General features: G+C 38.0%; 1 protein-coding gene across 1 annotated transcript in view; it reads left to right on the top strand.

The window, feature by feature from the left end:
- Positions 1-16,082, top strand: part of LOC122809287 (deleted in malignant brain tumors 1 protein-like) — a 471,120-nt gene that overhangs the window by 38,206 nt on the left and 416,832 nt on the right. The window contains exon 2 of the mRNA XM_044080667.1: positions 11,426-11,545. Within this exon, the coding sequence (XP_043936602.1) occupies positions 11,497-11,545 (49 nt within the window). The 5' untranslated portion in view covers positions 11,426-11,496. The remainder of the gene's footprint in view (positions 1-11,425; positions 11,546-16,082) is intronic.

The raw sequence follows: 16,082 nt of genomic DNA, 5'->3' as shown, positions 1-16,082 counted from the left end.
GATAGAATCCAGAACAAACAGGAATGCAGAACAAAAGTTTCCTCAGAAGTATTGCATAATCATCCTGTTAACTGTACTAGTGACAATAATCTTTTTGCTGTGGCATTTCCTTTTCCCTGCCACACAAACTGAACTGAATAAACGTGAAGCGTTACTCATAGACTGGCATCCAAACTTCAACACTTACCAGGCAATTAAATATGTGTATGCTGAAACTTTCAATGTTTTGAATTGCTGGATTTGCACAGCTTTGCCGACAGCATACGGGGGGTTATTAATGACTACAGTCCCCCTTAGGGGTCAATGAGACCTGGGAAAACTTGATTTATGATACCTCAACCATTACATCACAAGATAAAATAGCATTGCACTTGTCTGTTCCACAGAAGGGAACTGTGTGTTTTTATAAAAATGATACTGTTCAGGTGGGTTAGAGCAATTGTAATGTGACTGTTCCTTATAAATGTTACACTAAAGCTAACAATGGAGGTTCTTATTGTAATACGAACTATGATTCATTTCTTGGATTGTTGCACAAAACAATCAATGAAGTAAAACATAATTATGTTCTTTATAAACAACTGTCTATAATTGATAGAAAAATGTTTCATGCAGGGCATGTGTATATTCATAGCAAAGTTACTACTAAAGTAGAGGACTGTTATTTTGTGTGTGGTAGAAAGGCATACAAATGGTTACCTGAGAATTGGTCCGGCAGTTGTTTTTTGGGTTACCTGGTTCCGGCCATACGACACACTGTAGTTTTGCCTCAAGGAAAAATTCGGAATGTCTGAGAAGTCATCAAGAAACCTGTAAATCCAGTGGGCCAAATCGATGCACGTTGGAAAAACCATCATTCTATAGGCAATGGACTGATACATATGGACTTGAGTGATAGTGTCATATCGTGGGCAGGCATATTACCAGCATATGGATCAGTGAAATCAATCTGGGAGCTGAGAAAACTGTCAAAACTTCTCAAAGTGATGAGCAATGCAACTTTTTCCACTCTCGAATTGGTGACTGATGAACTGAATGCAATGAGAACTGTAGTGCTTCAAAACCGCATGGCTCTCGACTTCACCCTAGCGGCGAGAGGTGGTACTTGCGCTTTAATCCAGGAGAAGTGCTGTTCGTATATTCCTGACCATAAACACGAGATAGACAATCTTCTTGAGGTAATTCAGCAAGTGTCGACCATGACCAAACCAGGCCCAAACCCACTGACTTTTTCCAGAAATGGTTTGGGCGGTGGGGTGCCATCCTAATGAACATCCTGATTGCCATTTGTGTAGGAATGCTCCTACTGGGAGTATGTGTTTGCTGTGGCATCCCCTGCATGAAAAGACTGATTAAAGACTTTATAGACATGCCAGTTTCTGAAACCTTATATCAAAGTGCTGAGTTTGAAGAACTATTGAAAAACTGAAATGCTTTCATAAGTTTAAACTGAATGACTCTCTTAACTGCAAATCCTAAGTAGGAAGAGGTTAGGAGAAGAAAAAACTGTTTATGCTTATTTCAAAAGTAGAATAAAAGTATTAAAAGGGGGGAAATGTCAGAAAAATATGTATTAGTGTATGTATTAGTTATATGCTTAGTGCATTTAAAGCTTGAAAAGGGTTAACGCATTTATTCTATTTCACACTGCATAAATCTGTACGAATTGCAGAAAGCTTTCTAACCTTGAATTGTCATGAAATATGCGTAGCTATTGCTTATGCTTTGGAAACTTACAAGGAAGCAGATGATTTCTGATTGTGTCAGGAAATTAATGAATAGAACAATGCCACTTGTATTAACGTTATGAGACTTAGACAAGGAGTTCTGCTTGTGCTGTGAGAAAATACACAGCTGCAGAAGCTATAGATAATCAGAACAAAGACTGCTTGCAAATATGAACTGCAATCAGCATATGCTTGTGCCTAAGATAGAGAGGTACCTTGAAATGTAACACATGTATTAGAACTATACAATAGAAGCTTGTAATGGGCTAGGGCCCACCAAGGCCAGGTTGTTTTTCTCAAAATATTTTTCATAAATCCAGTCATGTCAGCAGAAAATCTGAGTAACATCTGCTGTAAAACAATACTGAAAGTTGTGTTTGATTACGTCAGCCATAGAAGGCCATGTCTTGTAGAATAGTATAAGAATAGCATACTTCTTGTTAGTAGTTAGGCAAAATCCTGTATTTGCATGTTTTTGTCTCCTTGTAGCAAGTTATTAAATGTGCCTTAACTGAACCTTACCTGTATTGGTCTTTGAAGTTTTTTCCTTTGACAGTAATGATAATGACCCTGCGATAATAGATGAACAGCATAGTATAAGTATGGCGGCCCAAACTAAAAGTTTGAGCCTAAATTTTCTATTTACTTATTCTATTGATCATAAGAAAATAAGGGAAATTTTTTCTACAAATTGGGCCATTATTCTCGAAGACAATAGTTTGAGTAAGGTTTTAGGTTTAAAACCGGGATTTACTTATAGAAGGGGCCCAAATTTAAAATGTCTGCTTGAGAAAAATAAGAACAAAAAGAAAGTCACAGGTATGAATAAATATAGAACATGCCCACAATGTAAATTTATTAAGCTAGGTAATAAAGTGTGGATAAAAGATAAGCCATATGTAGTTAATGGGAGATTCAATTGTGAATCCAAGGGGGTGGTATATGTTGCATGTTGTGAAATATGCCCATCATACTATATTGGAAAAATGGAAAGGAAAATTAGACAAAGAATATATGAGCACCAATATTATATTAACAGGGGGGATATTACAAATGCGCTGGCTAAACATATAATCGATAACCCAAACCATAAGTTCTCCTATACAATAATACAACAGGTGAAATGTGAGATGAGAGGTGGACCATGGCAGCTTAAATTAGAGGAGAACGAATTAATGTGGCAAATTCGAACATCAGCACATATCCCACCAGGTTTAAATGAATATGCATCAATTGAAAGTATTTTGAAGCTAATAGCTTTGTTTAGATAGATAGCAGACAAATTCAGGAGTATATGAACATATAAATTTTTAAATGTATTTGTGTATAATAATATTCTACAAATATATAAAATAATGGGGTAGTATTAAATAACATACATACAATACATATAATGACTAGTTAATTGGTTAGGTTAAAGTAGAAACATAAAAGTATATATATATATATATATATATATATATATATATATATATATATGTGTGTGTGTGTGTGTGTGTGTGTATGCTTGTAGTGCTACCTATTCAAGGGACTTGGTTGTTTAAAATGAGTAAACAACTGCATTTGTGAAGTAGAGGTAGCAGTTTTGTAAAAAACAGATGCATACGTTTTTTGTAGACATGGGTGTTATTATTATTATTGTTATGAATTATAATATGGAAGCTTGGGTGAGATGATAAGCATTTGGAAGTGCATGTTATTCAAGTGTCAATGACATTATATGTGACTTTTAATGTTAATATTAATATATAGGTAGACTTAAAAAGATCGATGATGCTGTTTTTTTGAGGGCTTCATAATGGTTTTGGAATTAAGGTTTGCACTAACAAGTGATGCCAAGGCTTTTACATAAGTTAAAAAATATCTTATAATTTTAATATTTTTGTATTAAACTTTTTTCTGAATGTGGGTTGTGGATAGCTTAGATTAGTTCAAGCTTTTTAGTACTAATGAATGTTATATTTTAATGTTTTTAAATTGAGGTTAGAATTTTTTTATAAAGTAATTGGTTAAACTGAATAATTGATGTCTAGATTAGTATATAAGGCGAGGATGTTAGAGTTGTACTTTTGTCTGAAGAAGTTGGGGTATTATCCCCTTCGAAAGCGCTTACATTAAACTGGAATTTTAACACTCGCTGCTCGTTGAATCACCTCCTTGGATTACGTTTGCTTTGCGTGTGTGTTTGTTATGTGAAAGATCACCATTAGTTTTTCAGTTTCACGACCCCTGCTATCTAGTCTGAAACTCCAAATAGGGTGCCATTCTACTTGTTTTCTGTAGTGTTCTCTCTCTGGCCTTAGTATACTATATATCTTACTAGATTATATATTCATAAAAGATTGATTATTTGCTACCATTTTCACTTTGCTGTTTAATATGTTTACTGATTTTTCCTCCTTTTTTTACTATATCAGTAATCCAATTTGATAGCATTACTTTGTGTCACATGCCTTTTATATGTTCTGCTGCTCTGTCTTGTTGGCAATCTACGTCTCTATTTTCTCTCTGTATATATTGCTGCTCGTCAGTTATGTCTCTGCTTTTGCATTCCCTACAAAGTGATTTTCTATGCCTGTTTTCTGCTTGCCTTACTTATTTCCCCTCTATTTATGTATTTATGAAGTTCATGGGTTCTGAGGTTCTTGTATTCTAAACCAAAGACTGCTGAGGAATGCAGGCATCCTAATTTTATGTACTAACAATCAGCAACTCATGAATAAAGGTAGCTTTCAAACTAGCAAAGGCAATTTTTATGGCTGATCACCGTTTTTACTGCCACTGACACAATAACATTGTAATGTTATTAATAATGTTGATTGGAGATTAATTTTACAGTCTGTAGACTGACTATGTTATGAACCTATCTCTGTTAGCAGTAGTGCTTAACCTTATCTTGAATTTGCTATTTCCATGTCTCAGAGATAAAAAGCTTGTATATAATTCAAACCTAAATAATTCTGAGTCTATAATTTTCATAACATTAAAGGTACAATAATGTTTTGGCCCAGTGAACCAATTAATGTTACAGGTGTTTGTAGATACTGATCCTGCATGGTAATCTTTATCTTTAAGTGGCACAGCTTATATCTAAGGGTATGGCTTATATCTAAGGGTATAATTGTTCCTCTGTACATGGCTCTCAATAAGCCAATCATTGAGTGTCATGCACCTTTCAGTACGTACCTGTCCAAATAGTTGTCACAGGTGGAAGGACCACAATGCTTCCTTACTAAAAAAAAAAAAAAATCAAGGGTCTAAGTCATAGAAACTACCCAGACCATATCAAAACCTTATCTCTGTTCTTGCCATCATACAGGCTACTGAGAGGTGACCTCTGCCTCTCTATACAGCCTCAGCAGACCCTGTTCTGTCAGAGCTGTTACACATTCAAAAGTCCAATGGTATCAAAAGCAGCTGCTCAAAGGACCTCAATCTTTTCTACAAGATTAACAGAACATGACAGAGGGACAAGTGTGTATCACAGCGAATACCATTTTTGTGGAACTGTCCTCCTCTCCACATAAATCAGAGAATGTAACTTGGATGAAAAAATGGGCAACTGCAAATTCAGTCTTCATTTTACCACAAATGACTCTCATGGAAGGGGAAATATAATCACACCCAACATATGCTGTAATTTGGGGATTCATATTGCAAAATATATGGCTAATAATTACCACGAGAATGCAAGGTTAGGCTTATTTAGTTCCTCACAGATCAATAAGCCTAATATGTAAATCTGAGCCTATGAATCTATGTTATTCTTTTTGTATTTGTTTTCTGGACAATTCCTAATATGTGTACCTCGTTAGTGATTAGAAACAAAATACAGCATTATGTTCTAAGATTTAATTTATTAAACTTTCTGTTCTGGTTGCACAGAATAGACATATTTCTAGTAAGGAAAGTTTTTTTATGTTAATAGATGTCCAAGTATTTTGTTCGCTTTGATCCCAATGGTCATAGTATTTGTTTTAAAATCAAATTTGTGCTAAATAATTAGGCTGAAATCCATTAACTGTTGAGCAGTAGTCATGTCTTGGTGAGTAAGTCAATCTGAGTGTAATATTTGTGACATTCCCCCATACGTCTTGGGCTAAGTTTGTGGTATTATCTAGCATAGGTTGTTCACTATCATTTCTGGCCCCGACAGTGCTTTCTTATTTACTGAACATTTGTTGTTGTTTTACTGCATTATATGGCTTTGTTCTTATGTACCACTCCTTATTGGCATTCTTTTTATGAAATATTATATACAGTTACATTCACTTAGAAATTATTTCTTGATTGCAGTCTTTTATTACAGTATTTTTTTTTCTTTTTTTGCTATGGCAACTTCATTGCAACCACATAAAATGATACTATGAAGTTCCAAATCAACTTATGCTTCTTTCTAATGAATAAAGTAAGATGCCTTATTACCAGTCTCCACATTGTCACGTGTCTGGATGTAGACGTGGTAAAAATCAAGCCCAATGATTCCTACACTTCTTTGGTATCAACATCCTGGAACACTTGGTCCATTTTCCTACCAGGGGTACAAACATCCTTGACGTTATACACTGTACGCTGTAATGTCCTTGCTTGTCAGATCTGTCTGTAAGGCAATATTATTTGAAATAAAAAAAATTATATCATCCAGCAAAACCAAAATCCTTTGGGAACTCTTCCAAGGCTATCCTCTCTCTATTAAGCAACATCTTGGGTAAAGTCCAAGCACCCCCAAAATCAGTAAACACCATAGCATACACTGAGCTATTTACAAAATCTCTGTACAGCTATATTGACAGCTGTATAGAGTGAGCTGTCCCACTTATATTAAAAATAAGACAAACTGAAAAGACAAGCCACCTTGGTGGAATTACAGTCTCAGTTGTTTATACAGCAAAAGAAAAAAACTTGGCCAAGCGTAGGAGGAACAAAACCACACATACTAAAAGCCGTCTGACCAAACTAAAGAGGCAGCTAAGAGGCTAAATTTGAAGAAAACTAATAGCTTCTCAGGCAAAGGACTACCACAAAACGTTCTACAGCTATGTGTGTAACTTCAGAGAAAATACACAACAATATGCAGAACTTATTGTAAATGGCACCACCCACAGTGAACTGGAGGACATTGCCAACCTTTTGGCTGACAGGTTCAGCTCAAATCTCCCCCCCCATGATAGTCCAAATGAAATGCCATTTATCACAATCCCCCCAACCCTTACTAGACAACAGGTCATCAATTCACTTTCCAAGGCCATAAACACTGCATTGATGGGCCGCAATAACATCCCAGGATGTTTAATAACTAGCATGAAATATGACCTCTCTGGTCCACTTAATTCACTTTTCAACTGGAGCTTTCAGTCAGGTTTTGTGTTCAAGGAATGGGAGATGGCTACAGTCATTCCCCTACACAAAGGAGGTCCAGCCACTGATCTAGGTAACTATAGGCCCATAAGTTTGACCAGCCTCATATGTAAGGCCATGGAGAGAATCATCATGGACATGATAAATGAGGACATAGGTAACATACAAATTCTGGTCCCATCACAGTTTGTCTTTGTTAAAGGAAGGTCATGTCTATTAAATTTGGTGGACTTTTTTGAGAGGGTCATCAAAGCATTGCATGCACATAAGACTATTCACACAGCTTACCTCGTTCTGACCAAGCTTTTGATATAATACCCCACTCAGGCATCATAGAAAAGCTCAATAATTTAGGTATAAACTCTTTTATTACTTGCTGGATAGCCATCTGGCTCACTGATAGAACTCAGGAGGTCAAAATAGGTGAAGCCACATCATCCAAAAAGCCAGTCACTAGCGGAGTCCTCCAGGGCTCTGTACTGGGCCCGCTCTTTTTTGGCATCTGTTTCTCTGAAAGGGAAGCAAATGCTGAAGGTGTTTGTGCAACTAAATTTGCAGATGATTGCAACATGGGGGGTTATCATTGACTCCCCTGCAGACACTAATATTCTTCAAGAAGGTCTATATCTGACTAACAAATATTGCCAAAGTCATGGTCTTAAACTCAATGCTAAGAAATGCATAATTGTACCCTTTGGGAAGTCAGTCTTCCTGGCTTATAACTATGTTGATAATACACCCCTAAGTGTCCTAAGACTAAAACCCATTAGGCAGGAATCTGGGTATGGATGTAGACAGTAGCCTTACCTTCGAACACCATGTGGCCACAGTGGTGGGGAAATCCTTTTATGCTGCACAGCTTATAAAATGGCATGGCATCTGGGTCCAGAGAGGTCATTATACTACTGTACTCTTCCCTTATCAGACCAGCCACAGAGTACAATGCTCTCTTTGATAAGTACCTGACCAGGCATATGCAGCAACGAGAGTGACCTCAGAGGTTCCTTACAAAAAGAATAGAAGGAATAACAAGCCTGCCTTATGCAGAGAGCCTTAAAGCCCTTTCCCTCTACTCAGTCTCCAATAGATTGCTGAGGGGTGATCTATGACTGGCTTACAAGGCATTTGCAAACCCCACACTTATGAATGTCCTACATATTCATAAGTCAAAGAGTACCAGAAATACAAAGTCTAGGGCCGGAATTTTGTCTGTGATTTAAACAGAACATGCTGGAGAGACAGATATGTGTCCCAGAGACTGCCCCTCCTATGGAATAGGCTTCCCATGTATATGAAGTTGAGTTTGCCTGTTATCAGGTTTAAGCACAACTTTGAACAGTGGATGGGAAATAGGAGATTTACACTGGACCTGGCACCTCCCTTATGTTGAACTGTAGTGTCCGCAATTGATCTACCTGTTGTGGGAATAGAACCCTCAGTCTTCTGCATCAGAGGTGAGTGTGCTATCTGTTGCATGTGACACTGACAATATTTTCTTGAAACCTACTGAAAATATGAAAGTTTGAATTGTAAATCTTAATTTTTACTTTCCAGAAGTACTATAATGTTCAGTGCTTATGCCTTTACAAATGAAGAAACAGCAAAGTAGGGTGCTGTTTCTACTGGATTTACTTCCCAGCATTGTTGTACTAATACCGGGGTGGAGCAGGCGGTCCACCTGGGTGCAAACAGTGAGAGGTGCAGCCAAGCTTTTCACATTTTAAATGCAAAAAGCTTAAATTAAAACTAGAGTCAGACCCTTTAAGCTAAGAACGCCCTCTGACTGTGCGTCCCTGCATGTGTCGACACATGCATGCACCCATTGCTTTTCTTCTTTCCCACGTTCTGTGCAGAATTTAAATGCAGGATGTTCTTGATGGTGTGTTGCTTAAGAAGAATGCCCTCTGTCCGTGTGTCCCTGCATGTGTCGACATGCACTTCTATTGCTTACTCTTTTTTTACTTCTTCCACACAGACTTTAAAAACAAGATGTTCTTGCTTGTGTGTGATTAGTTAATTTCCTCAGGCTCAAAACCCTGTACCTTGGTTATAGGAAACAAGAGCCTGAGTCCTCTATACCAACTACCAGACAAGTAAAATAATGAGTTTTAGTGCATTTTCAAGGAACTGAGTTTCAATGCATTTTCAAGAAATTGTAAGCTTCGGTACATTTTCAAGGAATTGTGAGCTTCAAAGGAAGAGAAGTTTACTACTGCTGCTGCTAAGTCTGCTTCAATTTACAACTGTTTTGCTTATCAAATAGCCATAGCATAGTAGATAGCATACGTGCTTTTGATGCAGAAGGCTGTGGGTTGTACTCTCATTGTTGATTCTTTGTTGTACTTTGAGGGGGAGGGGGAGATGCAATCCTGGGTGTGAATTCCTTTGGATGAGATACTTAGTAACTATGAATCTGTTGTTAGTTTGCCATCCATTCCCTATTTCAATGTTACTAGCTTACAATTTTTTTTAATGTAAAATGTTTCTTCCTTTTGCCTGCATTCGTGTGTCCATGTGTAAATGCATGAAAACATGGTACAAGGTTGGAGGAAACTTGGGAGGGATTGCAGACATTGAAGGGAGCCACAATTATTTTTAAAATTAACTGTGGTCTTCTAGTTGTACAGTAGTACAATGCAGTAGAGAGTTTTGCAATGTAAAAGTTTTTTTTGTTTGTTTTTTTGATTAACTGAACCTGGCGAACTGTATTAATCACAGCAAATGAATCAGCCAGGGGCAGGGCATTGTGGACTACCAGACTGAAGGTAAGCATTTGTAATGTAAATATAACCAGATTTTCTTTCTTATTTTTGGAGAGGAGGAGGGGAATGGTGGCTAGACCTATGTGTGCATTGTTTAAATATTTTGAAATTGGATATTTATGCTCTTTTTTTTTCATTGTACTCTTCTGCCTTCTTTTTGTTTTGGTGGAGTGAGGGTAGCTAGCTGGGCTGTGGATTAAAGCAACTTAACCTTTCACTTGCTCAACCTAAATTCTGCCATTAATGCTGGCAAGTGAATATTTATGTAAATAATTCTTCTTTTGGCTTTTCCCAGTTAGGGATCGCCACAGCGGAACTACGGTCTGCTAATTACTGGCAGTAGATTTTTTATGGGTGCCGATGCCCAACCTTCAATGAAGGCACGCCCATTCTACTCATGTCTTTCAAATGCCACTCGTCCGCAGGGAGGACATGCAGACTCCACACAGAAGGCACTCAAGCCGAGAATCAAATGGGAGAACCTCTTGCTGTGAGGCAACAACGCTACCGTTGCACCGCCACGGCTTATAAAATATGTAAATAAATTGGAATATTTTTATACACTTTTGAGGGGAGGGTTGGCCAGCAGTGCTGTAAATGAATGTAACTTCTTCTTTTCACTTGGTCAGTTTAAATTCCACCCTTAAGGTGCATTTGTGTGAATAAATCTGAATATCTATGATTTTGTTATTGGGGGGGGGGGTTCATATTATATTAAAGGCTGACTAGTGTGCATTTGTGTGAAATAAACTGATTTTTTTGGGATGGACAGGGGCTAGCAGTGCTATGGGAATGTATCCTCTTCATTTGCTCCGATTAAACCCTGGTATTAAGGGCTGGCTAGTATGCATTTGTGTGAGATAAACTGTAATATTTATGATTTTTTTTGGGGATGCTAGCTGTGTTGTTGATGAAATAATTGTTGCTCAGTTTAAAGCCAGACATTAACAGCTAGGGTGCCTTTGTGTGAAATAAATTGGAATATTGTATTAAACAAATTTGAAACTGTCCCCAGTTTTACAGAATATCACTGGTGGACCTGCACTGGTTTGATAAACAGTGAGTTTTATTGACATCCGTTTAATCGACTGCATTTGGTCAATTATATAGATAGTTGAGAGGTGTGTGAGATTGACAGTCCTCAGGTAGGGGAATATTCCCTTTCCTGGGGATTGTGTACTCTCAGAGTTAGTATACGTAATCAACAGGGGATATGGGTGTTGCAGGCCCCCACTTGGGGGTGCTGTTTATGGCTTTTTTTGAAGGAATGTATGGATGTGCTGTGAAGCAAAATTAGTGCATGTGTACTAGGAAGTCAATGCTTCCATTTTTCAACACAGAGCGGTTTACCATCAGGATATCAGCATCCGTGTTAGTTGACTAACTGAAGGTAAATCGACTACTGCAGGGGGAAATTGTTTTCTTCCTTGCTACAGTATTTAATAGTTTGAAGGTGATTGCTAACAATACATGTGTTGTATGCACCTGAATAGCTCTTGAAATTGTGACTGAATGGTTGGGATGTGGTTGCTTATGTTCATTGAGGTCTATGTTTCATTCTTGTCTTAACATTTGTAGGACTGCTGGACTGAAGTAAAGAGGACACATTTGCTTACTGAAGATATACACTTAAATAGAAGACCCTGACAATGGAGCCGTGCTGGGTGTTGACATTAACTACAGTGTCATTATTTATTGGTAAGGGCTCTTTGTGCTTTCTTTCTTATATACAAATCCCAAAGCACTGCCTTTATGCAGTTTTGCAATGGTAGACAAGATGTATAAGAAATGTGACATGAACAATATATAAAAAGTGTAATAAAAAGCCATGTTGTGGCAATCTACTTAATGAAAACGTGTATATTTCGTTAAGATATTAAAGTATTTCTAGGGAATCATTATCCATACAAGTCGCACTCTATGGTGGAAATTGCTACTTTACAATTGCAGCTTCAGAAACATTTGCAATTTATTGATTCTGTTTCAAGTACCAGTCAGAGTAAGTACAGAAACTCTGTTTGTCTTGCAAAAGAAGTAGAGGATTTTAGGTCCAGTGCATCCTCAGTCACATCACTGCCTTTGCTCTTGTAACCTCTAAAACATGAGCAGCTAATGTGTGAGTACCCACATACCACAATTTATTTATTTGTTTGACATTTGTTTACAGGTGTGGTTTGACTGGGTCTACAGAACCCATTTCCAGCAGAGGCCCGGGGAGAAAAGCTCCACATACAGTACAATACAAATATAGTATAATCCAATACAATAAAAATTACATTAGAAATACTATACAAAAATAAGTTGAAACAGCAAACTGCTACAAGATGTTGCAATATGTTACTACACATCTAGACAATTCTATGCAGTTAAAACATTACAGACAATAATAGTTACTCACCATACATAATGTAGACCATGTCCAGAAAAGTAGTACGTAGGTAGTGCAATGTGTGACATTGTAATATTACATGCAAAATAGAATGTGAGTTTCAGTTAGGAAAATAGAAGCCAGAAAGTTAGTGATGCAGATAGATAGTGAGAGGGAGTTAAGAAGAACAGAAGCAATAAAGCCTGAGCAGTAGCGTAAGGATATGGTATAGAGTCAGAGAAAGAGTTAGAGCCTTAGGATATTGCAGTCTGTGAGGGATTGAAATGTGACAGAAGAGGAAGACCTGAGCATTAGGCAGACTTTATGCAGGAGCAGAGCCATGTATTTTTGAGATGATTTTTTAAAGAGGCTTCGAAATGGGTTAGGCTAGGCAATGACCTGGTAGCTAGAGGTAGAGAATTCCAAAGTATAGAGACAGAGTATGAATACAGAGAGTGACCAGGTTTTCTTGTGGGTTTTGAGATGGTTAAGAGATTTTTTTGTCTTCTGATCGTAGGGATTGATTTGGTGTGTCAGGTGTGACTAAATTGGATAGTGCAGGGCAGGCAGTATGCTTGAAAATAACGTTTTGTGCAAGGTGGATAGCTGAATAAAGGCAAGTTGGTTGGGGAGTTCAAGCCAGTTTAATTCTAGGAGTGGTTTACAGTGGTGTGTGTGATATTTAGAGATTGTGGCAAACTTTCTGCAACTTTGTTGTCGCACTGTTCCAACTTGCATAGGGTAGAATTTTGTAAGTTAGTTAGGATAGGGGCCCCATAAAGAAGGGAGGGAAGTAAAAATGTTTTTGCAAGGGTAGTTTTGGTTGCTGCAGTAAAGAAATGTTTATTTCTGTATAACAGTCCCAGTTTTGATGAGTTTTATTTATATTTTGCTGTATATGGGGGTCAAATGAAAGTTTGTCAATGAAAACACCTAGAAGTTTGGTTTCCTGCACTATTTCAATGACAGTATTGTCAGATGCAAGGATGTTGAAATGATCAGTGACAGGGGAGGTATTTTTGGGATGAAAGAGTACTAGTTTTATCTTCTTTGGATTAAGAAAGAGTTGGGCATTTCTTAGCCAGGATTCGACTGCAGTAAAGGACTGTTGAGTTTTTGAAAGTAGTTCTGGTAGTGATTGAGCAGTGCAGATTATGGTGTAATCATCAGTGTACTGAATGAGGTTCCCAGGGTGAGAGGCAGTCTGAAGATTGTTTTTGAAAATGTTGAAGAGTAGGGGTCCTAGGATGGAGCCTTGTGGGGACTGCAGTAGGGTTGTGAAGGAAGGGTGAGAGTTCATTGGACCATTTCACTGCTTGTTTACAATACTTGAGGTCGCTCTGAAACCATTTTACTGAGTTATGTGAGAAGCCTAGGTTAGACAGTGTGTTCAAAAGTAAGGGGTGAGACATTGTGTCAAAGGCCTTGGCGAGATCAAGGAATAATGAGGCTGTATAGCATCCTGCATTTCTGGTCTTGTTCATGGTGTCTGTAAAAGATAGTAGGGCTGTAGCTGTGCTGTGTCTAGGTTGGAAGCCATGCTGGGTTTTGGTTAAAAGATTGTTTTTCAATAGATATTGTATTACCTGCTGATGGATACCTCTCTCGAGAATTTTGGATATGGGTAACAAGATGGATATAGGACAGAAATTGGATGGGTTAAAAGAGTTGCCTCCTTTGTGGATGGGGGTGATGTGAGATTGTTTACCTATGATAGGTACTTCTGATTTGGATAAAGACCTATTTATAAGGATACTGATTGGGTAGGTGACTGAGTTAGCAGCTAGTTTGAGGTAGTATGGGGGGGGGGTTATCAGCTGAGGAAGAGCAGGGTTTTAGTTTTTGTAGCAGTTTCTTAATGGTGTCAGTGGGTATGGGTTGAAATGAGAATGGGGTTTGCATAACATTTTATTGAGTAGGGGGGTTAGTTATGACAGAGTTAGAAGTAGTTGATGGCCTGGGGTTGGTGTCTGAATAGGTTGAACGGTGGGGGGGGGCAGCATTATGGGTGTTAGTTAATAAGTCTGAAACTGATTTTATGAAGTGCTTGTTAAAGTCTTCAGCTATTTATGATGGAGGGGTATCTGGTGATAGGGTGCGCTCTGCTTTTCTTCCAGGGTTAAGCAGAGAGGATATGGAGCGCCAAAATTTACTGGTGTTGATTTTATGCTGGAGTTAAAGCTGGGAATAATATGACTTCTTATCTCTGTTGATTAGTTTTGTCACTTTGTTACGTCGTGTTTTGAAATTACCATGATTTTGTTCATTTTTGTTTTGTTTCCAGGTTGACCAGGCTAGGTCCCTTTGCTTCATCAGGTGTTTACATTCCTTAGAGAGCCATGGTGCTGAGTTCTTTTTGATTCTTTTCATACGAATGGGAGCTGGGGTATTAAGGATGTGAAGGAAGGTGTTATTAAAGTATAGTACAGCATCATTAAGGGGTAGTTGTTTAAGGGGTATCCAGTCTATTTCCTGTAGGAGATTGTTGAATTTATGCTGACAAAAATTAGTTGAGTTCCTAACTGATTTTATAGTGTGTACTCTTAGTTGTTGGGAGTTTGTTCTAAGGGAGTAAGCTGGTAGATGATCACTCAGGGAGTTAGACAGTGTACCAGAAGTGGGGTAATTGGCAGGGTGGGATACTAGAATCCAGTCTAAGGTGGATTGGCAGGTAAGATCTTTTTTGTATCTTGTTGGAGCATTGATAAGCTAAGAAAAAACATACAGATTTATATTATTTGTGGGGTAGTCGGAAGCTACGGTTTGCAAATTTATATTTATGTCTCCTAAGACTGTTGTTTTAAGGTTTATTGTTTGGGATGTCCAGGATAAAATATTTTCCAACACTGGCATATTGTTACCTGGTGGGATATGTATTACTATTATGCAAATTATTTTTGATATATTGAGGTTCAAAAAGGAGATTAGTACCTCAGCAATGGAAGAGGTGACTATATTACTGGTGTAGGGTGTGATGTTGAGTGTAGAGGGATTTGGAATTGCTACCCATCTCCCTTTCTTTTAGATCTATCTCTTCTGGTTATTGCAAAGTTTGGAGGTATTATTTCTGAGTCTTTTACGACAGTGTGTAAGCATGTTTCTCTAAGGGCTAGTATGTCAGGTTTATTTTGATCAATCCAGGCATGCAGTGGGGCTATTTTATTACATATACTTCTAAGGTTCAGTGTAAGTATGTATACATTTTTGGGGTTACTCTTTGGTTAAGATTAGAAGGTGGGCCAGGGTTAGGATGTATGTCTCCACATTTGAGTAGGTAGGTAATGAGGAAGGAGTACCATGAGAAGTGGTTTTTATCCCTAGGCAATGATACTGGTGTCAAGTGTGGTTTTGAAGGAGGTGAGGAGGCCAGTTTGTGGCTTGAATACTATGGGAGGGTATAGGGGAAAAGCTGAGAGGAGATATATGAGAAGCTGTGTTGTTTATTGGGGAGATGGTTGAAGGAAGTTGTTGATGTGCATTGGTGTGGTGGTATGTGAGGATATAGCTGTAGTGAGGTTGAGAATTAAGACTAAAGAAGCTAGGCAGGTTAGGAGGAGCATGTCAACTGTGATAGTGAGTTTAACAATAGTAAAAGTGGTATTTATGTATTAGAATGTAATACCAGGTATAAACAGAGATTTTGTTATCTAGTGATATGTGTGCAGCTGAAGGTAAGGTTGGAAATGTTTTGACTTCAGGGTGGACTTTGACAATGTGGTTAGGTGTTTTGCCCTGTGGTTTGTGATAAAGAGGGGTGGGGGAGATGTGACTGGTCAGTAGTACAAGTATGGCACAATATTAGTTTATGTGTATAATAGAAGAGAAGGTGGTAAGCCTGGGGTTAATGTAAGACAGTCTGAGGCAGTG

The sequence above is a fragment of the Protopterus annectens genome, chromosome 1.part1, assembly GCF_019279795.1.
Source record: "Protopterus annectens isolate FY-2018-M chromosome 1.part1, PAN1.0, whole genome shotgun sequence".
In the NCBI taxonomy this organism is placed as follows: Eukaryota; Metazoa; Chordata; order Ceratodontiformes; family Protopteridae; genus Protopterus; species Protopterus annectens.
Note: the sequence above shows the minus strand (reverse complement) of the source record. Positions and strands in the feature narration are given on the sequence as shown.